The following is a 23,908-nucleotide window of genomic DNA, read 5'->3' as shown; positions in this document are numbered from 1 at the left end:
TGCCTGATTACAGTGAGATAGTCACGTTTGATAATGTGTTTTCTATTTTACTTTGGAAAACAGCGTTGGTCCATTGCAAAACAGCCTGTGTGCAGAGTCCTAAGTTTGTCTTTTGGGGAGAATCGGTTATTTTTGAAACCCAATTGCTAGATGAAATGAACATATGACAACATGACATAAAGCTTGCTAACAAAGCAGGGGTTTTATTTTTTATCACTTGCAAAAAGGAAATTAAGATAATCGGTATAAAATGGATTTAAAACAAAACCAACGATTTGATTGCAAAATCGAAGAAACAGCTCTTTAGTAACGTTCCATCTATTATTTGATTAAGAAACAAAACTCACTTCAATCACAATGTGGTTTAGCAAATCCGGGAAATATTTAGATTCAGGAAAATGGCGAGCAAGTTTAAATCTAATGTTGACACAATGTACGACATCCATGTCTTTCCATGCCTTATCGAGCATTTTAAATAAGTTGTTCAATAATAAATCAAGAAAAGATAGTTTACGATACATTAAATAAGATAGACCTTCTTGTACCTTTCTTATATTTTCTTTACTTAATTCAAGCTATACCCAAAGGTAGATATAAATGATGACCAGAATTTTAATTACGTCGATTAACTCTAGGTATTTCTCAAAATAATTGCCGCCACATCGTCGTCTAGCAATTACTGTCAAGCTTTAGTTTTTCTCCCTGTGAGTACATTCTACGGCTTGGATCCTAAATCTTGCTGGAAATGTGAAATAGTAAATGTCATACCATCATACGGTGAAATCATGCATAGCGTTAAAGGTTGAGGCAAAACGATGAGACTACAATTGAAATCATCACGCTGCCTCGTTGTCGTTCCTGGAATTTGAGACGTTTAACGGGGGCACTTTACACCTCCACTGTGAGGTTTCATTCAGCTGGTCTCATGCGTGTGGACAGGTGGACATGGTCGGCAGATGAGGCCTCTTACCGGGACCTGCACCGTGACGCCAGACCCCTTGGAAAACAAAGGTGGTCTCAAGACAGCTCCCGAGCAAATAGAACCCCGGTTGAAATATTCAAATAAAAGGGGCACGAGACGCGCAAGAGGGTGAGGCGACCGGGGGGGATAAATAAATAAAATAAAATAAAAAACAGCCCCGACTCCTCGGCCCTCGCCGCGCTCGCGGGGGAAAAATAAGAATTAGTAACCTTTTCTTTATTGAGAACAAGCAGAGAAAAAACAAAAAGGCGTGACCGCCCACACGTGTCTTGCATCGTCGTCGCCGCGACGCGGGCGGAGGTCCGGTTTAAAGAACTAGAGAGTCACCAGACAGGACAAGCATGGACAATAGAAAGGGGTTTATCCTGGAACACACAGCACCACCTCCAGAACTACTTTTGCCATCACTACGCACATCAAAGGCTTTACATCAAATAGGGGGGGTTGGGGGTGGGACGGCATGGAGTTAAATGCCGTAAATGGGGGTGGTGGGGTGGGGGGGGTAGCACAATCCCCGGGTGACGGGTGACAGGGGTGACCGGAGAGACACATCAGCTATGTGACTTAAAAAGAGAGGACAATCCTGCGTCGCCTTGTCCCTCTGACTACAGCATAAATATGTTGCATATTTGTGCGCGCGCGTGTGTGTGTGTGTATGTGTGTTTCGAATGGACTTTGACCATTTTTCCTATGTTTAAACGCTTCTCCCGAGCGTGTGTTTTTTCCCCCTGTCTCGTCTCGTCTGGGCGGGTGATATCGTGATATTGAGGGCGTTACTGCCGGAGGGTGAGAGGTTGGGTGGGGGCGGGGGGCTGAACTGACTGTAGTAGAATGTTAAGGAGGGCTCGTTGTCCGAGGGGAGGGGGGGGACAATCACTTGTTGGGCGGTTTGTACGGTTCCAGAAGTTGCTGAGAGAACGTGTTGACCTTGTCGGCGCCTCGTACTTCGTGCGGAAGCAGCGGCAGCTTGACTATGTGGAAATCTTCATACAGGTCTTCCATCTGGAGGGAAAGAGGGGAGGAGAGCGTGAGTGGAGATCAGGGACGCAGCGCTTTCGGGGTATGTGACGGAACCTTTCGGTTACGCCCCCCCCCCCCCCCCCCCGCGCCGGACGGCTCAACACTGCCCGGTATTTCGGTTATCGCTGTAGAACACCACCGGACGCGTCGGCGCGCCGCGCATTAAGTGCCGCTTCCTATTAAATCCGCCGTTGCAGCTCCACCGGGCTCATCAGCCACAGAGCCCCGCGGCGGTTTTCTCTATTTCTGCGCGAGAGCCTTTACCATAGAAACACGAGATGAAACTACGCAGAAATGTTTTTGTTAAGAGTGCAATCAATCAAGGTGTCCAGTGGGAAAACAAACCCCCGGCGATGGCCGTGTCCCTCACGGACTTTTCAGACACTCGCTTCCACACCGTTCACTAACGATCCAGTCCTTTCGAGCGGCTCTTTCGTAGGAATGATTGTAACAGGGTCTCGCTGGGCGGTGAGCCATTTCTTTATTTGACAAGTTTTACAGTTTTATGACGCGTTGTTTGTTTCAGATGCCGTCTCCTGCCGCCGTATTATATATATATATATATATATATATATATATATATATATATATATATATATATATATATATATATAATTACCCACTATCCTGGACACCTTCCCACCAATCAGACAAACTTATGCCAGTTCAACCAACCAACAACCAACTTATGGACTTGAACCCCCGTCTCCCCCATCCTCCACAGTCATACACACAGAGCGTTAGACTAGTTATTTGTGGCAGACTATTATTATTATTAAAAAAACAAAAAAAAACAAAACAAAAAAACTTTTTTTGCACCTTTTAACTTTCACATTAAAAAATAAACCTTTTCTTAAATGTAAAGATTACGGTTAACGTGGTCTCAAAACCGTGAAACATACTGATCCGTGAGCCCACTGTACCGTTGCTTCCCTAGTGGAGATACACAAGGGGTGGGAATCACCACGTAACTCTCCAGGTTTCCAGGACACATGCATTGCAGGTTACTGAATAGTGCTACATCTTTATATTTGAGTCGATTACACTACCTAGTCCCAGATTTCCATTCAAAACACGGTGCTCCAGACTATTTTAAAACGGCAATAACCAAAGTGGGCCTTAATGTTTGATATGAATTTTGATATGAATTTTGGCTTAGGCGACATGCAATTTGGTGGAAAAATTCACAGATGGATAATTCACAACAATATGAATCGATACATTAATCCAGCACAAGCGGCCTAACGCATACCTGGTCTAAGTACTTGGACTGAATTTTGTGGCGGGCCTCGCACATCTTGCACGGCCTCTCGACGTCAGGGAAAACAAGTTGATTGACAATGATGTTGTGCGTGTCGATTCGGCACTTGGCCAGCTCCTGGATCAGGCGTTCTGTCTCATACAGTGACAGGAACTCAGCGATACATACACAGATGAAGGTGGTTTGCTCCTGACCAGAAGAAAGAGCGGAGGGGGAAAGAAGCACATTGTAAAACAAGCATGAATGTGCTGCCGTAGGCCAGCCATTTGCGTTAATGGCCGGGCACTAAAGAAATAAAGATTGGCGGTCACGTCACGGCTAAAATATGGATGGTGATATTATAAACAAACATTGGAATAACACCAGCAACACACCGGTTTGCATCAATTTGCAATCGTGAGGTTGTGATCCGGTGGAGATATTGAAAAATGGCCACAACTTACAGGGTCCTTGAACTGCTCACTGACTGAGCGGATGACCGGCAGGGTCTCCTCCAGCTTTGATGCCAACTGGTCTGCATTCATGTCGCCAAGACCCAGCATATTACACATCTACGCAGATACGGAAAGCGAGAGGATACAAGAGAGTCAGGTGCATCAGTTTGGGCCGCAAGATCTAAATAATTCATCAGCGTCAGCAAATAGACCGGATGTTTTTTTTTTGTTTTTATTTAAATACAGAAAATGGCTCAGGGCCATCTCTCCTCACCTGGGAGATGAACGGGCTTATCTGGTTCTTGATCTGCATGAGGCGGCCCAGACCCCGCTCTACGATGGTGGGGAAGTTCAGCAGGCGTAGGGTGTGTCCAGTTGGAGCCGTGTCAAACACCACCACCGAAAAGTTCATTCCTTTCACTAACCTGATGCAAAGAGACGAATAACACACAAAGGATAAAGGGACTACACGCACGTCACAACATTTTTAAGACAGTTGAAGACATGGATACCGGATGAATAAATCAAATTTCTGGCAAAAAAGGGTCCATTGAAATGAGTATTTGGCAAATGAGAAGCATCACATTACAAAAGCATCACATTCGCCCATCGCTACTACAAAAAGGGGCATTATTATTTGGACTAATCCAACAGACAGACTTAGAATTTTAAATACAAAACCATGTATAAGGATATTGCTTTATGGTTTAATCTTGTTATCCATGACAGCACACTGCCAGTATCGAATAAAGTTCTGCCTCATTCAAGTTGAAGTCAACAAAATCATTTCATGTCACTACTAACTGTGCCTCGTATGGAAAATTTTATATATGATAAATCAACTACTTTTCACTGTTGTTGTTTTTTTTTTTAATGTGTTTTATGTTGTATTGTATCCCTTACATCGTGATGGTGTCTTGATTTGCACTCCCTTGTCCAGGGACGACAGATGCAAAGTGGTTTGAAGCCAACTCTGGCGCAGTAAATAAACCATCCACCATGGAGTCAGGGCACCAACTGACCTCATGACCTCGGCATAACTCATCGCCTCGTCGATGCCCGGGAAGGCGCTCATGGCCTCCTGCATCATCTTCTTGCCCATGCTCAGCATATTGTCCTCCTCGAAGAACTCATCAGGTAGCTCCGCCACACCCAGGCTGGGGTCAATCTCCTGAAGCAGACAAGCAGACACACACAGCTTTGTATCAGGAGACCCCGGGGCCACATCGACAGTTAAATAACAAATTTGCCCTTACTCCCTAGATATGGCTGCGACGGCATCACAAGATTGAAGGTCGATTTGGTACATGTGACTCAAGTAATTTCGCACTCAGCTAACAGACGTTTTTTGTTAACAGCAACCTTGATGAGAATTCAAGTGTAGAAGCAGCGAGGATTAATAGGATTAAAGCAGCGAGGGTTTATTTAAACTGCGAGTGTCTATATGATCATGCGTGGAAGGTGTCCACATACGCGCCGTTTGACTCACCATCGCAAAGAGGTTATCGTAGCCCTTGACTTTGGTGGGAACTTTGGAAAACTTCTGGTCAAAGGCGTCAGAGATGTTGTGGGCCGGGTCCGTGGAGATGATGAGCACACTTTCCCTGACTGCCGCCAGCTGGACGGCCAAACTACAGCTTTAAAAGATTTGAATGATGAGAAGTTATAAGGAAAATCCCAGTCATCCACTTCTATATTCTAAAATGCATCACAGAGAAAATAAATCTGAGGTTGGCTGGTATGTTAGTGTAGATAGCAACAGGTGAGAGTAATAAAGTAATAAGAGTGAAAAATCGAATTAGCAATGAAGCAAACAATTGGAACTAACTATTCAACAATGAGCCTTTGTGCAAGTTTACATACATATAACCTTGAATCTGTGCATACAGTGTGTACCAGGGTAGGAAACGAGATGGTAATAACCATAAAATACATCGTTAGAAAAGATGAGTGTTTAAACATTTAGACCTCGATTCTCGATGGTTCTAGTTGTCGTACGAAACGAATAAGTATTTCCCCCGTGACACGAGCAAGTTCGTCGGAACTCGAGAAACAGGAATAATGAGGTTAAAAAAAACCCCCGATATTGGCTGACACCACTGGAACGCTGTCCCCATTGTAAGCAGAGGCAACATAATGAGCACAGTCATGTAGTATAGGCTAGCTGGCCAATATTAGCATCAATCCGCGCGCAATACAAGTGCCTAGTTAGCTGACTGATCAAGAGCCGGACACGTCTGAAAACAATCCCATTTTCACACGCGTTACCCGGGAACGACCGCGTACATTAACAGCCGGATCCACGTCAACATGACGGCTAATGAGCTAGCGGCGAAGCATGTGACAAAAGGAAGTATTTCCCTTCAACGTACCTACATGTCGTTTTACCAACACCACCCTTTCCCCCTACAAATATCCATTTCAACGATTTCTGCTCGATAATGTTCTTCAATGTCGGGTCTAATGGCTCTATGTCGGGCGCGTCTTCAAACTCATCTTCCAGCGAAGCCGCCATCTTGTCTGTGTACAGGTCGGATGGACCGTACCAAGTCTGCTGCGAAGAATGACGACGGCGGTGATGATAATCATAATAAAAAACAATAATAACAATAATAATAACAATAACAATAATAATAATAATAATGATGATGGTGATAATAATACTAATGATGATGGTGATAATAATACTAATGATAACAACAATATAACAATTTTTCAATAAACAAACACTTATAACACTACTAATAACAATGATAATAATAATAATAATAATAATGATGATGGTGATAATAATACTAATGATAACAACAATATAAAAAAATTTCAATAAACAAACACTTATAACACTACTATTAACAATGATAATGATAATAATAATAATAATAATAATAATAATAAACAACCCGACCATTCCTGTTGAAATTGTACAAACGTGTTTGCCCGTGTGTGTACGTGCATATACGTTTACTGTATAAAGCTCCAAAGCGCAGCTATATAGGATAGAGTTGTGACATCACAAGGCGTTACATGACGATGGGACGTCAGTAATATGTTTACATGTGTTTCCATGACGACAGCGAGTTGGTGACATTTCTATAATAATAATAATAATAATAATAATAATAATAATAAGACCGTATGTTTGAGAAATATTTAAGGAAAACAGCAACGTCAAAGTGTAGTGGAAGACGCATATGGCAAGTGTGCCGCAGGAAATACCATAGGCTAGTACAAAGATGAATTATCAATTATTAATTACAAGATTAATACGTAAAACAATCGAAAATCCAATAATTAAAATGCTTTTCAAATGGACCATTTAAGAAATCAGCTTGTGCAAATAACGACATGGACTATTAAACGGATCAGTTCATAATTCATTCTAATATTTTCTAATCGATAAACGACTCCATTTACAAATCAATTTCTAAAACACTCTCCGGACAGATCTAAAGCAATTGAAAAACAGGGGCTAAAATTGGGCGCGCCTGTCATTTAAATTCAGCCAAAGGAAGTTCCAAGCGATGAAAGCGAGGAGTCATGCGTAGATATAGAGCTTTATTTCAGACAGGTCCACAGATACTGGACAATCACTGATGAAATATTTATTGTGATCAGCATTTACTTTACATTTACTACATTTACACGACAAAACACTTCCATGCCGTCCCCATTACTCCATCCTTTTGTTTTTTGTTTCTTTTTGAAGCACCTCGATAACACTTCCCAACCCGTCACAGCTCCAACTTGACGAGTGACGTCTCACGTGTGAGAAGGACGTCAAACAACAGCACTGAAACGGGGTCCCCCTCGCGGCCCGCGCAGGAATTGCAGGCTGCCGGCAGACACCAGGGGTGCTGCAGGTAGGCCCGGGTCCACCGGTCCGAGGTCTTTACAGTCGGTCAACCTCTGGCTCTGGAGAGGCCTTGCCCTTAAAGGTTTGGGTGCCACGGGTCTACCCGTTGTACGGCCAAACGCAGAGAAATCATAATTACATTTTAAAACAGGTTCCAGCTGTTGAATATGACTTGTGCCCTCATTTGGTATGGGATGGGTATATCGGCACCTGTCACCGCCGGACCTGAGGGCAGGCGGTTTCACAGACATTACAAATTGGTGGGAACTCGTCCCGAATTTGTGTGAGGTGCCATGAAAGGGGCAAGTTCGTTATGATTGGAGAGGTCAAACCGTCCCGCCACTCGGTGAAATTATATTAAACATAACCATCGTTGTTTTCAGGTCCTCGTTCAAAATAAGGACTTCACATACAATTCCCACAAAAGCCCAGGGAAGAGGCAATTCCCACCACAACCGTTAAACCTGTCTTAACACAAATGAAGAAAAATAAATAAAAAATGCATGCCTTATTATTGTAATCCACAGCATGCTAAGAACAAGATTAGGTACAACTGAAGATTTTGCCCTTAATCACCAAACAGTAAACATATTATATTGGGGTAAGGTTTGAATAACACAGCGCAGCGATGAGCACTATGGCCTCACTTCCCAGACGGAGATCTAATGTTTTTCCGGAAGCTTTCCGTTGCCAAAATACATTACAGGACATTTATTTTTATGAAAAATCAAAAACGACGAAAGGAAAAAATATCATTGCCGTAGCCCAATGTTGTCAGCACTAAAGATTCAAGAACACTATGAAAATGTACTTTCACTTACTCTCACTAAACAGCTTTTATTAGTACCAAAAATACTTTCTTTAGCCATTTATTAAAGGCAATGAAAAATTACCCCTGTCATTGAGTAATACAAATACATGTTTTCAATACGTTTTTGTAAATACTTTAAACGTAATAGCTTTCATAAATACATTTGTTCATAACAAACTGCGAAAAGTACCTTGAAAATACTCCATTTAAGGATTTTGGATCTCTCTCTCTCTCTCTCTCTCTCTCTCTCTCTCTCTCTCTCTCTCTCTCTCTCTCTCTCTCTCTGATACACCTAATTCAATCTTGAGAACTCAAAGGCACCCGGGGCCAAGGCTGCGGGACGTCTAGTGTACGCTGTGCTGTAAATCAACTCTTCCTTTGAGGAGTTTGTGCTCAAAGTGAAAACAGCTGCTCGTGTGAGCTTTTCTGCTGCCTGCTGGATTGCGGCGGCGGTCTGGACGAGGAGGAGGGGGGTGTGCTGCGCGTCGCCTGGCCGCTCCCGTCCTTCCCTCTCTCCTCCAAAAACCGATCAAAATCTGTACGAGAGAGCGAGCTCGATTAGACGTGTGCGTTGAGGAGTCGGGTAGATTGACACGGCTAGTGGCAATTTTTCCCCCACCGAAATGAGTCAATACAAAGATATTCACCTTCACTAGACACTCCTTCGCAAACAGCAGTCTCATCTTGCTGCAATTTAAACCACAACAATTTATATGGGAAATATTTATATGGTTAAAACACAAAGTGTTCATCATACTTCATGAAGTGTATATTTCAAGTAAACAAGTCTTTTTACCATATCCGAAGATAACCATTTATCCATGTCATCTAGCCTGGAATTCTTTGTTGATGTAGTCTAAGAGAAATATTGTCAAAGATATAAATATTGTTTACTATATTTCTACGTATAGACTGTCATTCATGTTGCCGTAGAGCTCACCGGTCCTGTGACCTGCAACCTGGTGTCCAGAGCTCCGGCCAAGCCTTCTACCGCGCCCGGATCCTCATATCTAACACTGAAGAAGAAAGAAAATTTTATATATATATATACACATAAACGATTGGAAATCCTGACGAAATTCATATTTCATTTCGGCCATCGGTCGACCCCGCCCACCTTTTCCTCTGCTCGGCCAAGGAACAGCCTCTCGTTTGGGCGAACATGTCGAACTCTTCCTCGGCCGCACCTGATCGGGTTCGGTCGGTGAGAAGAAGTCGTTTGGTTGGTTTTATGTCACGCTTGTACACAAGCACGCATAGGGGTGATGCAGATGTCAAAGCAGAAGTCACTCACTGTGGTTTGCCACCTGCCTATTATTAGCCGCGGCGCCGCAGGCCGGTTGGCCGGACGCGTTGAGGGCTGACGGCTGGCTCTGACTCTGAGGCACGGGGCTGAGGTCGATCAGGGCGGGGCCGCTGAGGCCGTTCTGCTGGGGAGCGATGGAGAACCACGATCAACTATATTTACTATACATAAACATATACAGTACACTATCGTATACACACTGTTTGAACTGGATTAGTATTGGATTAACTCAATGTTGACATGTAAATTCGAAGCATTGAATACAAACTTTTAACGATATTAAAACAGGATTTAAAAGGTCTGCAAGAGTGATAACAAAGTAGGAAAAAACAGGTATCAAAATATCCAGTTTGCCAAAAGTAGATGGTCTATCTATAATTAAAAAGAACCATTTCCGAATACAAGACTTAAGATAAATACTAATCTGGATCGGCGTTGGGTCGGTACAAAATGAAACTCCTTCTCACCTGCTCAGTTGTGCTCTGTGCTTTATTAAGTCTCTCAAACCTTAAACACAAATATGACAATGTGAAAGAATCCACCAACACAATTAGAATGACAATCGAATCTGTGTAAATTATATATATATTAAAAAAAAAGGTGAAATTTAATTATAAATTTGAATTTTTAAATTGAAATCAATATTTATTTTACTGATTGCCGACAGACCGAACGTGGTCTTTATTCTAAATGGCTATAAGCGAAATGTCCATACAAATTAAAGCAAGAAAAGGGAAACGGCCTCAAAGGACGTTTAACGTGACGTGAGCCCACCTCTCGTAGCGGATGAAGGCGTTGTTGAGTTCGTCGTTCAGCACCAGCAGCTCTTCGATCAGAGCCTCGTCCGCCAGCCGCGGGATGAGCTCCACCACGCGGCGCTGCATGTCCCCGCACACCGAGTACAGCTGCTGCTCGGCCGGAGGAGAGGGAGAGACGGGGGCGGGGGGGGAATCACTGTCTGACGCACGCGAGTTCCGGGAACCGAACGGGGAAGGGCTGAGGGCGTGCGCGTCCTCCAACGCAGCCCGGCGTCACGCACCTGCAGCAGCTCCGAGTCATCCTGCCGGCTGTGCCCGGGGGTCAGCTCGTTCAGCATCTCCGACATCACCGTGAGGTTTCCTTTCACCAGAGACAGCTCGTTCCGCAGCTTCAGCTCCTGGGAGCGGGACACCAACCGCAAGCGGCGGTTCACAGCAAATAAGGAACATGCTGCGACGTGATACCCGTCGACATCAGCATTACGGTACGACGCAACGGGCCGATCCAAGTCTCACCCCACCGAGGGCAATGGGACAGCGCGCAATTTAGGCGAATACGCCCCACAGTACAAAGCCTTGCCAAACTAACAATTTAGAGAATCGCAGAGAGCTATCTTTCATTTGTACCATTTTCCATTATTTTTGACGGTTTAAAAGAGCCAGAAATGACTATCGACAATTATTTTGGCGAGTAACGGCATTCCCTCTGGCGCTGTATCCTGACGCCACCATCAATTTCACGTCATCACGCTCGCAGAAAATGTTCTCTCGACACACTGTATTCATCATACAGAAATTACATTTTCATATGATTCAAGATTCAAGAAGTTTATTCATCACATACATAAACATACTTTCATACATATATGCAGTGAAATGTCTTTGCAACGCACCCGGCGATTATGCACAATAGTTACTAAACCGAACATAATAGCTAACCTAATTCCTACCTAGTAACTAACTGAAGCTAACTGATTCCTAAAACGTAATGCAGTTAGTGAAAAGAATAATATAAAATAAATAAATAAATAAATAAAATTAAAATAAGACTCAATAAGGTAATACAAAGTGGGGGTACAAAATAGAAGGGAATATAGTTATGTATATGGGATAGGCTATTTGTATATACAGATATGTGCAGTAAAGTGCATGTGAATAATGTGAGTATGTAGATATGAATATGTTATGAATATGTTTATCTTGCAAAGTATGAGATATCGGGGTGAGACAGAGCGCAGCACAGGACGGACAAAGAGGACCGGCATTTTACTGCCACCGTCCAGAAAATAAAGAATAATAAAGAGAAGACCCCGACAGCCACATTCTAGAGCCCGATTTAAGAACCAAGCCACAGGTTGCCGTATTCAGAAGCATTCATTCATATCAACACACAACGCGCGCGCAGCGGATGTGGGGGAAACAAATGTGCGCCTTGTATGTATTATACCTGCTCGGGAGAGATTGAGACGGGTCCCTCACTCGGCTCCGCAGGGGACGGCGTATTCTGGGATGGCGCGGGGGAGCGCCGCTGCGACTGGCGCGGGGCGGCGGCGACCGGGGGCGTTTCAGGAGCATCGCCTTCCGGAATGCTCTGGAAGACCGAGACGGATATGTCAGCCGTGAAAAAAACAAAAACAAACGTGTTGACGGCCCTCCAACAAGACAAAGTGTCGTCCGCAGAATTTAAACCCCCCCCCCAACCCATAGTCGCTGACCCTGTTTGGAGTGTGGATGGGGGACAGAGCGTCCAGGTCCGTCATCGGGAACTCCAGACCTCGTCTCCTCAGGTCCTCGTACACGCACACCACGCCCGAGAGGGAAGGAGAGCTACGGAAAGCATCGGCCCAAGACTGAGCGTGGGGGGTATGGGAGTTAGAAGAATATGTAAATAAATTGGGAAACAATCAGTTCCTCCCAAAATCAGCATTTGATAACACCGCGCATCGACATAAACATAGCTTTTAAGGAGAAATGAAGGGGAGACCGTGCAAAGTGATGTTGACGTACACACCAGTAAACAAGGGCTGATTGTATGCATGTTATTTGGGCACAGAAGTTTGAGTTCATATAAGACCGTACACACAAAACTGAATCAGAACTGGATCCAGGGCTGGAGTTAAAAGGGGCCCAAAACGCACCAGCACTAAGAGGAGCGTGCGGCCGGTTCCCTTTGTCAATGTGTGACGCAGGCTCTCAGCAACGCACCTGAATGAGGCTGAGCACCGTGTCGTGGAGGGATGTCGGGGGGTTGTACTTGGGCAGGATGGATCGCACCAGAACCCCTTCCACAAACTCTTGGGAGGCCACCAGAACGTGGAACCGGTGGCCGCAGTTCTTCACGCAGGCCTCGAGAACCTGCAGAGAAACCAAGGAGTGGGAAGCTGCAACGCCGCGGTGGCGTCGTGGAGCCAGGTCACGTAGATCCAAACGTTTAAAAGCCTCGGTCGCCGGGGGCCGAATCATCATTGAATGAGCAAATACACGTGGGATTACATTTGGATGTGTGTGAACCGTAACTGTGCGATCAGGTGTGTAGAAGGAGTCACTCACTGTGAGAGTCAGCATGATTTCTCGGAAGTTCCTGTTTCCCACAATCCTCCGCTTTATTGCCTTCACTGCATCTCTGGGCCTGGGAAAGGGCAAGCATTCCATTATCCACTTTATTGTCTTTTTATTTTAATTTTTTTTTAATTATTATTTATAATCTTAACGCTACAAAAAACAGATGGATTGTCGAAAAATTAGAAAGCACTAACAGAGACGCTAGTCTTGGACGGAAGAGAAAAAACATCCGGAGCTTTTTCTGGATCGATCTGAGAAAGAAGCTTCCTGAACACGAAAACCCACAACCCACAAACCGAGAACACAGAGGCAGCAACCGAGCAATGGCAGCGCGCGCGCGAATAATTCATCTAGTCTCAGTCACTGATAATCAATTCACAATGCAGTAAAAGAATGATGCATAGAAATCTGAACGTTTTGACGTAACAGGTAATAAGTGTAGCTTTTCTAACCTGTTGTTATACACAAAGTGGCTGGGTAGTCAAGAGTCTCAGAAGCAATGCGAGACCAACCCAGTCTAATGCTGCAGTCATAAAAACAGGCCAAAGACATTGAGCCAAAGACATCCCTACCCGTCTTCCGTCTCATTGATGATGTCACATATCTCCATGTTGAGCCCCCAGTCCTCTGACTGCAGGACTCCACTGGTGGCTCGCTCTGTTGCAGGAAAAGCAAAGACCACAGTAAGGCTCTGAGAACTTGTGTCAGGGACCGAGGCGGTGTACATGTCCCAGGTCGGTCGATTCAGCATCCAAACCATAAACAGGACCTTGAAAAAAGGTGTTCAGCAATACTCAGATCTCGCCACGGATGTTTGATGGGGTTATGGTAAGGAGACTAAACTGGGCAATTCAAGGCCATCTGTTTCCTTCTTATTTAAGTCGCTCCAGCATAGTTCTGACCGTTTCCTTAGTTCATTTTTTCAGCTGAAAGACTGTATTGTGCACAATTCATCCTCCCATGGTGCATGGTACCGATACACATCTTACCATCAACCTTGAGCACATTGCCAGCCCGCCCCCAAAGCATCCCCATGACATGACGCTGCTACCACCACCACCACCACCACACGTCCCATTGCCGATGCTGAGGTTGTCTGGCTCATGTGCTTAGTGTTCAAGCCGAAAATGCCCATTGTGTTGTTTAGGAAATTCTTGCCACACTTCCATAAAGGCCCCTTTTGTGCAACGCCTTGGAGATTGTTGAGCACGATGTCAAATCGCAGCAGCAGTCGGCTTGACAAGTCTCTAGCAAGTGCCATTCTCATTTGGTGACTTAAGTGTAGCCAGTGTGGCTGCATGATGCACTGTACTGTTTATTCAGTGTAAATGAGCTGGAAATAAAAATAAAAAAAAATACGAAAAAATAAAAACTCCTGCTTTTTATATGAAATCCGGAAAGAAAAAAAAAAATGTAACGTGAAAACGGTTTGGGGGGCACTTTCAAGGCACTGGACATAGGCAGTTCAAACCAGCAAAGCATATCTCATCCTTATAACACCCATTATTATTTGTGTATGGACCTACACAGCTGGAGGTTCACTGCATTGAGTGATGTGACAATCTGGGCTTACGCGTCGATATACCTACATAACTAATGAAATATACTGTTAAATATGGTTAAGGGAGTTTGTTTTTTTCCCCCTCCGACCAAGCAAGGATTTCATAGTTTGAGTCGGTCCGTGAAAGTCTCCCAATTCCTTTCCCCTCCCTCGCCCTCTCACCCCTGCCTTTCGAAATCCCTGTTTTTCATGTGACAGTCAGCTGCTTCTGTTCATGTTTGGCTCAGAGGTATTCATGGCACTGGTGTGTGAGAGTATAGCGCCTTATTTCAACGGTCAGATTCAGAATTAAAAAAAAATAAATTAAAAAACAAAAACAAAAAAGGTTTGAACTGTATTTATGTCCAAACACCTTCACCCGAGAATACACAGCTCACTTTTTTTTTCTTCCTTTTTTCTCATGTTGAGTGGTTCACACTGAAACAATCAAAGGAGTGTGGTAGAAGATTAGACTGATGGTGGAGGTGCCCGGTTGGGTGGGAGGGGTGGGCGAGTTTCTTAAGATTGTTGCCTCCATTTCCTCTATTTGATCCAAGTTTCGAGGTTATTATTTGTCACTTTGCAGCCACACAAGTAGAGTGAAAAACTGTGCAAAACAAAGGAGGAAGGAAAAAACACAAACATATATCGGCAATTATATAATAATAATAATAATAATAATAATAATAATAATAATAATAATAAGTACGTATACGGTTCGCTCATTCCAGAGCAAGTGATTTTTGGAGCTTCCCTTGATGTGTCACGGGTTCAAACACGTCGAATTTGATCTCATTCGTATTGATTCCAAAGAAGAAGAAGAACAACAACAAGAATAACAACAACAACAAGAACAACAACAACAAGAACAACAACAACAACAACAACAAGAACAACAACAACAAGTTTTTATTTGGTCGCAGCGGGCTGGGAAGTTCGTTCGTGATCGTATCACCGGTGTGTTTATTCTACCGGATCAAACTACATTTGAAACTGGATATACTCGCGGTGTCCGGACTCACCGATTCGCTGACCGACGGGCGTCGAAAATGGGCTTCCCATGAGGAACTCCATCTTCTCCCCGAGCGAGAACATCTTCGGGGGCTATGGAAACGCGAAGCCGCCACCGCCGCAGGTTTCGACGAGGTGCCCGAGTTGTGAGATTTCCCACTCTGCCGCGGCACCGTGAACCGCTCGCCGCGGTCACGTGAAAGTGGGAGAAGCAGGAAGTAAGGGAGGGAAGCAGCGAGGGTGGAGTTTATTCGCAGTTCAGTGAATAATTCAACAACTGCTCTTTTTTTTTTTTAAGAAAACGCAAACATATGATTAAATTCGGTGTATTTTCATGTAGAAATGTCAATGGAATGTCAACTTTTGTAGTGCGTAACTCCATATAACATGTGCAAATAGATGCGTATTCACACTCGCACCAGAAGTAACCGATGGGAATGACACGTTTCGCCGCGCTTAACTTGAAAATAAATCTCGTTTTTTTTTTTTTTTACCTGCGTGTAAAAGCCGTTAGAAAACGATTTCAAGTTTATCGCCTCTTCTTTTTTTTTTTTTTTAATCTTTTAAATCTATAAAGCCGTATGGAAGAAATATCAGTCGTGTGTTGATGTTTCTGCCTGCGTTCGGCTGGGGGAAGTCGTGCGTAGATGTGAATCGCGGCCACTAGATGGCAGCACCGTACTCACGAACTGAAAATCTGTTGCTTTACCTATTTTAAAGCTATTTTTCATTATATATATATATATGTGTTATTTTAATGATATAAAAATGAATGTCTCTTTTGGAGATGCACAGCTACTGACAGATGAAGCAATGTCTGTAAATCTGGAGGTAGCGCCGCAGCCCAAACCCTCTCGCATTCGGCCACACTGTAATCGATGGCCAATCGGTGCGGTTAACGGCATTTGATGGTTCTCGATCGTTAGATGAATGAATTATGTGGATGCAAATCTAACCGCGATACCGATAGACTATCGGACCGTTAAGAAAAGAAAAAAAAAAAAAAAAAAAAAAAAGATCGGATAACCCTTCGACCAAACAGTTGCAAGAATAAAAAAAAAAAAAAAAAAATGAAAAGTAGAAATAAAACTGCATCGTGTGCGCGTCTGTGAACCCGAGTTAAAAGGCAGCAGCGTTTGAACAGCTGCTCTGCCCAAGTAAAGTATAGAGGCAGAAAAAGAAAAGAAAGAGAGAGAATACTATTTAACTGCATCTACATGTGCTGTGGTGTGGTCCACGGCGGCAAATCGGCCGAACGAGCGCCTTGGAGATTTTGAAAGTGTGCCGTGGAAGTGGTGAAACTTTGGGAATCCAAGTCTGACGAGATGCTGTTGGATCACACGGGCACACCCCACTGCGACATGTCCCCAGAGCTATATGCAATCACTTTCTATGACGTCTTTTCTTTTTTTTATTTTTATTTTTTTTTAAGACAAATTATAACTCAAATCGGCTCAACCGATATACGGTATTTCAGTAGTGGGGTTAGGTTTTGTTTTTTTTCTGACGTCGGTAATTCAGACTCTGATTTGACTAAGAATAAACAGAAGGAATACAATCATAATAAAATAGTGTGTGTGTGGTGAAAGGAAGGCCCCGTGAATTCAAATGGAAGTAACATTTAATTTAACGGCCGATTTAAGGGCTGATATTTGAATGGGGGGCGGGCGGGGGGGGGGTACTTTTTGAAGGACCCCGCAGCCCGAGGATGTGGACCGAAACGCACGCGCACGCACCCGCACACGCGTTTCCCTTCCCCGGTTGATGACGACGCTGCCGTTTCTTTCTTTCTTTCTTTTTTTTTTTTCCAGGCAGTTTGGATTAATTACTTCATGCGTGTGCGTGCGTGTGCGTATGCGACTCCACTGGTTGTAAGTTGATCCCTCCTACTCCTGCTCTTGCGTTGTGCAGATGAGGGGTGAGGAGGAGGAGGAAGAGGAGGAGGAGGAGGAGGAGGAGGAGGGTGCGATCCAGCCCAAGCAGGAAGGCAGGCGGGCAGGCAGGCGAGCAGGCAGGCGAGCAGGCGAGCAGGCGGAGGGAGGGAAGGGAAAGGGATCCAGGCTGTGCATGCGAACAGCTCCATCGGCAGGCTCCACTACCGACACCCACCTACCCAGCCACCCACCCGCCCGCCCAGCCATGGAGGAGGAGAGGAACCCGCAGCTCCGCCGTTAGAACCTTACTATGCTCCAGAGCCGAGATCGGGCAGCCCTCCCGCCGTTGGCTCCGTTCGATCCACCGTCTTTTCCGCGCGGGGACATGTCTGTGCGCTTCTGAGCATGGAGATAGAAAACATCGTGGCCAACACGGTTCTGCTCAAGGCGAGAGAAGGTAAGAGCAGCCCGGGTAGAGAGAGGGTCGGGGGGTAGAGAGAGGGTCGGGGGGGGGGGATTAGGCGAAATCGAATAAAACCTGATCGTCTTTCGCGCACCGTGAGGACGCAGTGTGTGTGTGTGCGTGCGTGAGTGTGTGTGTTTTCTCTCTTCCCACAGCCGCTTGTTGACTGGTCACACGTCCAGCGGCTCCACTGACACAAGGCCCCGGATCTCTGGTGAAGCGTTTAGCGGTCCGGCTTATATCACCGGGCGCTTATTATCTTCGTAACGAAGGGGGCGCGTTGTCGTTGTGGGGGTGTTTACAATGCGACGGCGGGGGAAGGAAAACAACACCAGAAAAAAATAATTTTCCTTAATAATCCACCCAAATGCCGCACAGTGATGCTGAGCTGCGGCACCATAATACTGTCTTACCTGGTTACAGCATAATGAGACGTGTGTGCGTGCGTCTGTGCGCGCCCGTGCGTGCGTGTGTGTGTGTGTGTGTTCCTGCCGTTCAGCGGGAACCCACCGTGTCACATTATTTGACGCAGAAATATTAATTCCACTGCATTGGCATCTGGTCAACGGAGGGGAGGCAAGCCCGTGTGAACGGACATTCTGGGTGTTATTCTCGCGTATGGCGGCGTCGGGGCGGTTGGTGAGACGTGAGAGGCCCCCGGAGCCCGGAGCGGGAGGGCGTCCTCTACCTGGAGACGGGCGGGGGGGGCAATGTCCTCACAGGCGGGGGGGGGGTTGATCGTCCGCAAATGTCTCCCTATGCCCCTCGTCGAGTGACGCGTCAAGCCCACATAAGAAGGCGACGCAGGCTGAACAGGGAGCGGGCGCGGGGCTCCGCCGGCAGGGCCCGGGGCGGGGGGCATGGAGGTAGAAGCCCCGATGCATTACCTGACTCGGATTTCGGCTAATCTTGAAACATTTGCACGCATCCAGCCCACCGACATTTCGCCTTACACGCTGTCCGGTAGTTTCCACTGTAATTTTCAGCGAAGCGTTTCAATGATCCGCATGGCAGAAACCCTGCTCAACTGGGGGAGGAGGAAGAAGAGGGGGGGCCCTCCATGGAAGCAGAGGCCCTTCCTCGCTCCCGGTTCCCTTGATTTGAACGGGACAGAGCCGGGGTCAGTCCAGGGTTATAAAGGCCTTCTATTCTCTGGGAATTCTTCGCTTGACACCTTCGCACCAGAGCCATCTGCTATGGATTTTACTTGTATTTTTTATTATTTAGTCTGTTGTATTTGTAAAACAGAAGGAGCAGTATCTCAATATCCTGTCCCTTCCATAATAACCAGTCCCCAAAGGCCCCTTCGACAAAACTACAAAGGCTATTTACTTAAGATTGTATCTGTCAACAAAGGATATATGTCTCTGCTGAATGTAAATATATTATAAAGCTTCAAACGTTGTCAGCTAAAATTCATGCAATTGTTAACCAAACACCGGTGGTGGGAACATTTCGGTCCCATAAGATGGTTAGTTAATGACCAAATATATATATATATATATATATATTTAACTCCACATAGATGAAAGGGACTGGTTTTATCGTAACATGCCTTTCTATTAGCGCTGGTTGAAATTGGGAAAATATTATATATTTTATTACAAACACCTCGATATCGATAATTTGATGATCTTTTTTAGGGGGCGGATCCCAGGGGGGGGGTTTCGCTGCTTCCGTTAAAGGTAAACCGTTGTTGAGCTGGCGGTGTCAGAGGACGAGGGCCGAGCTCCGCTTCTCACCGCTTCAGATATTCCGGTGAACGACGTCTCCGTGTCGCTCGTGCTTTGCCCGGTCGCCTTCAGGAAACAGCAAAAGCATCCAGGGGCTTTTGCAAAAGCCGGGGGTGATGCGCTGTGGCATGGGTGGAGGAGCCTGACCTCCACCCAGGTACACCCCGTGTTCAAAACATCCGCTGTTCCAAAGCGTCTTAAAACCTGACAGAGGAAACCCCGGCGTCCTCTGGGACACTTTTATGTATGCGACCACGTGCTCTGAGCTACACGGTAGGTTGCCTGGCAAAAAAAATAAAAAAATAAAATAAAATAAAAAGAAGTATGACATTTAAATCTGGAACAATTTCTCTCGTCTTTCTGCCCCGCGCGTGCCCCCGATCTTGTTTTTGTTATTTGCATTTTTTTTTTTTTTTTTTTCTCCACGTGCCGCTTTCGAGAAAAAGGCTCCCCGGCCGCCGACGCGGCGCAGTTTGATCCGAGGTTGATGAGGTTAGGCCGCATTGATTAACGCTAGCGTATGGGGGGGGGGTGAGGGTAAACGTTGCGTCGGGGTGTGCCCCGGCCGGCGACATCCGAAGGGGTGAGCGAAAAAGGGGAAGTGGGTTTTTGTTTTTCTACAAATGACGCACTCAGCCCTTCCCCAGCCCTGGCTGCTTGGCGTGTTTTTACACCTTAATCTGATGGTCGTGTATTAAATAGAAAATAAAAAAAAAAAAGGTTGACTTGGTTTTACATCCGGTTGCATAAGGCGCTCCGTCGTCGATTGCCAGAACCAAGTAAAATGGTTATTTCCAGTGATATGGAGATTGCTCTCAGCACCTCACGTATCGTCTGTATATACTGCAGGTCTCGCTATTGTAAATCCAGGATGAGTTACGATAAATAAAACATTCCGCTACGCTTAAAGTGCCACGCGTGTTTATTGTGGTTGGAGCAGCGGGAATCACAGGGAGATGGTTGGACCCTCTTGCGTTTCCGCCGCCACTTTTTTTTTTTTTTTCCCCCCTTCGATATTCTTGCCGCGTCGATGAAACTCAGGCTGATCCGAAATTTCGACTTTCCGGCTGATGTATAGGGTGGCGCTTAAGTCCCGCTGCCGTCCGTCGCTTCAGCGTCAACACGGGAGGCTTTTACTCAGGGGCTTCGTCGCACAGGGGGGCGGATCCGTGTCCCGCGTCGTCGCCATCGCCGCCGCCCCCCGTTCAACGGCCCTCAAAATTGGAGGCTCCACGGCCTTCTCCGACCACTTGTGAGAGTAGCTTTATTAGTCCTGCGGTCAAAGCTCAATCTGACTCTTGTTGTCGTCACTCTGGGGTGTTTCCTTGAGCGCAGGCTCGTAAAAATCCGCCGCTCCGCGCCCGCGCCTTGAAGTGGTTTGCCGCTTTACAGCCGTTGCGGCCGCGGGCGGGCGGCAGCCCGGGGGAGGAGACGCAGCGTTTTTTTTTTACGTACACGCTGCGGGTGTGAGCGGCGGCGAAAGTGGCAGCTGGGATGTCGGCGGCTTAACCCCTCGGCGTGGCGATCCGGCGTAAAGCTGTGTGTGAATGTTAGAGAAACCTGGATGTGGAAGCTGTTACAACTGCCTGGTTTAAAATTTGAAAACCGCTTAATTTTTTGAACAAGTGTGTTCGTACATTACCTACACCCATTTGCTTTTTTAGTTGCATACTCTGACTCATTGTTTTGATGTCCGTGTCGTGTTAAGAACTTATTGGAAATTAATGTCACTGCTGAATTGAATATAATATACCAAAATGGCGATGTAATATAATGCTTACATAACGAAAAGCACGTTATACAGGCATTACATTATATTGACACGGAGGCCAGCGTAACTTTTGTAAACATTCAACGCGGAATTGTCCTCACTTATTGCAAAGACGGTCATTTAGCCAGGTTGTTAACTAGTTTGAACAGCTGTGACAGGGGAGAACGTCCCCGGAGGTTTGCCTGGTCCTCCCCCGCATGCATTGCGACGTCGGGTGCTTTACAACACCGTCCTACCGGTCCACCCATCCTAAATCGCCTGTATGTTTTGTTTTCCAGGATCTAGTACGCACCGCGTGCGTTTAGGACTTTGTGATAGAAGAAGCAAAGGCGACGTGTTCCCCTCCCTTTCTTGAATTGATATGGAAATGTAGGTGTACGGGTCTCGGAAAGTCAAGATCCCATTCTGTTTTGCCTCGGACAACGGCGTTTGAACGGCCGTTTGGGTGTTTCCGAGCCTTGGAGGGTCGTAAAACTCTACCAAATATACAGCGTCATCAGTGCATACGATTAAAATAAGCATTGAAACACTTTGTGTAAAAAAATTTAATTAAAATAAAATACCTCCGTTTTATGTGCCAGTATAGCTGGTGTTGTTCCTCATGTTTCAAAACAGATTTTTAAACTCTGTTATACATCTGAAATGAATCAAGCGTCATGAACTGTCTCAGATATTCTCAGAAACTCCGTCCAGAACCAAATGGCGCGATGCGCGTAAGAAAGATCTGATCCCTCTCTGTTGGGGTTGGTGCATCACTATGGCAACGGCCAAAGAAGCCCGTGGACACTATAGTATTTCAATGTATTTTCAGACGCCCCGACCGATGGAAAAACATGGCTTTGTAGAAATTAAGTCCCAAAACATTGGTTGCCAAGGGCCGGCGCAGCGTCCCACGGTATGGCGTCGTCGTGCAGGAGATGGCCCCGGTTCAGGATACGCGCCATTTGGAAAGTTATCACTCGAAACGAAGTCTCCTACGGGGGAGGGGGGTGGATGAGGCAGGACAAGGTTTCCAGAACCAGCGGCCTCGCCTGCATTTCTAGATCACTAGAACCGACTGTACAGGTTTGTCCCATTCAACACGTTCGTCCCGTCGCTCGTGTTTGGTCTGACAAAGTCTTTCTTGCCGTTGTCTCATCCTGTCTGTTTCTCGTCCCGTCCGACTCTCCCTCTTCTCCTGGGTCTCCGCCGCTTATTCTCACTTTCCCTCTCTCACCCGGCGCCTTTTCATCGTTTTGCCTCGGAAGACGCCGTAAAAACAAAGGGTCACTTTTCAGAGCTAGTCTTTGTTCAATTCAACGGAATATCTTGAGAATAAAGATAGTGGTGGTGGTGGTGGTGGTGGTGGTGGTGGTGGTGGTGGTGGGGGGGGGCAGGGGGGTTGAGAAGTAAAGGGCTTGCGAAACGCCAGGGCAGTCTGCAGGAATATGCGTGAGCGCACGCGGATGTGCACCCGTGTGTGCACCCGTGGGTGACTGTCCGTCCCTCGCACGGGTTTTTATTATTGCGTCGTGTGTATGTATTGTGGCAATGTCGTAACGTTCGCATTTCGCACACAACACATGCTTTTCTTGGAACTTTTTTTTTATTTTTTGGGGGGTGGGGGGGGGTGGGGGGGTGGATGAGAGAACAGCGGCAGCGGAGGATAGAGAGAGAGAGAGAGAGGGGTGGTCGGGGGGTGGCAGGGAGACGCTGGAGGAAGCGGAGATTGGGGAGGGAGTTGGGGGCATGAGAAAGAAGTCGGCCCTCTTGTCATTTACACGTGTTATTCTTCTCCCTCGCCTGATGTGTGTCTTTCAGTGTGAGTATACAGATGGATTACCTTGTGCAAACACTGCGCCGCTGCTTTGAATAGCCTACACAGATACTAGGGACTAATGTTCTCCTTATCGGGAACTACTCCAGCCGACCATACTGTACTGGGGGGCGGGGGCTGGGGTGGGGGTTAACCGTAGTCCGCCGATTCGTCATGGCCGAACTCCATTGTGCCTATGTGCATGCGCATGCTCCTATTACAATGGGCCTAAACTGTGCGTGACCCCTCTCTCATTTCCTACCATTAAAGTCGTGCTTCATTGTTGCCGGGCGGTTTCGGGAACCTTCACATAATATGTTTCTCGCCGCCCTTGTGCGGCGCGGATCCGACGAGGCCGCCCTCGAGCTTTGATCGCGCCAAAATAAATCCCGGGTAAACCGGCGTTATCGTCGGAACGTGAGGCCTTCAGAATTAACTTTAAAGAAATCCCCGCCTTGGGTCTTCACGGCCAAGCACATTGGTACCGGAATGCACATTACGGCTTTGAATCAAATTCTTTACTTCTATGTGACAACCAGTTATTTACTTTATATTTTTTATTTTTTATTTTTTCTCCTTGCATTTCTTCTGTTGTGTTCTATGGTCAGTATTGTCGGGAAAGGGCTGTTACACTCTGTTTTCTATGTTTTTCAACCGCAGGATTTGAACCTTACTATTATTCGACATCTTAACATGTGCGATGTTTCCGGCACTGCCTCTCTGGGTTTTGT

The 23,908-nt window shown here is 45.9% G+C and overlaps 3 protein-coding genes across 4 annotated transcripts in view; 1 reads left to right on the top strand and 2 right to left on the bottom strand.

The window, feature by feature from the left end:
* Positions 1–183: 183 nt before the first annotated feature.
* On the bottom strand, positions 184–6,212 carry get3 (guided entry of tail-anchored proteins factor 3, ATPase; the record flags this gene model as incomplete). The annotated part of the gene is made up of 7 exons (XM_079999691.1): positions 184–1,984; positions 3,255–3,452; positions 3,707–3,814; positions 3,972–4,122; positions 4,720–4,868; positions 5,187–5,334; positions 6,070–6,212. The coding sequence occupies 7 exons, from the start codon at positions 6,210–6,212 to the stop codon at positions 1,856–1,858; spliced, it is 1,026 nt and encodes a 341-aa protein (XP_079855817.1). The 3' UTR covers positions 184–1,855.
* A 2,417-nt stretch (positions 6,213–8,629) lies between these two features.
* LOC307229835 (target of Myb1 membrane trafficking protein) lies at positions 8,630–15,692 on the bottom strand. 2 transcript variants are annotated; one of them, XM_079999927.1, is made up of 15 exons: positions 15,553–15,692; positions 13,563–13,647; positions 12,979–13,057; positions 12,634–12,783; positions 12,144–12,278; positions 11,876–12,019; positions 10,710–10,826; positions 10,445–10,578; positions 10,138–10,177; positions 9,659–9,794; positions 9,482–9,551; positions 9,305–9,380; positions 9,161–9,220; positions 9,012–9,051; positions 8,630–8,900 (listed from the first exon to the last, which is right to left on the bottom strand). In XM_079999927.1, the coding sequence occupies exons 1-15, from the start codon at positions 15,623–15,625 to the stop codon at positions 8,758–8,760; spliced, it is 1,482 nt and encodes a 493-aa protein (XP_079856053.1). In that variant the 5' UTR covers positions 15,626–15,692; the 3' UTR covers positions 8,630–8,757. The 2 variants fall into 2 exon arrangements, with proteins under 2 accessions (XP_079856053.1, XP_079856054.1); XM_079999928.1 differs by having other exon boundaries at positions 9,659–9,791.
* A 2,128-nt stretch (positions 15,693–17,820) lies between these two features.
* grk4 (G protein-coupled receptor kinase 4) overlaps positions 17,821–23,908 on the top strand; it is a gene marked incomplete at both ends in the record, with an annotated part of 45,537 nt that continues 39,449 nt past the window's right edge. The window contains one exon of the mRNA XM_079998935.1: positions 17,821–17,872. Coding sequence (XP_079855061.1) covers positions 17,821–17,872 — 52 coding nt within the window. The remainder of the gene's footprint in view (positions 17,873–23,908) is intronic.

Source organism: Zeus faber (assembly GCF_960531495.2).
Source record: "Zeus faber genome assembly, chromosome: 4".
NCBI lineage: Eukaryota > Metazoa > Chordata > Actinopteri > Zeiformes > Zeidae > Zeus > Zeus faber.
Note: the sequence above shows the minus strand (reverse complement) of the source record. Positions and strands in the feature narration are given on the sequence as shown.

What these genes read in the sequence shown, in the direction of transcription:
- LOC307229835 (XM_079999927.1), bottom strand. Translation starts at nt 15,625, where the DNA reads ATGTTCTCGCTCGGGGAGAAGATGGAGTTCCTCATGGGAAGCCCATTT. An exon ending in GCCCGTCGGTCAGCGAATCG is followed by an intron (nt 13,648 to 15,552) that starts GTGAGTCCGGAC and finishes TTCCTGCAACAG; the next exon opens with AGCGAGCCACCAGTGGAGTC. An exon ending in CGGTGCTCAGCCTCATTCAG is followed by an intron (nt 12,279 to 12,633) that starts GTGCGTTGCTGA and finishes CCCCACGCTCAG; the next exon opens with TCTTGGGCCGATGCTTTCCG.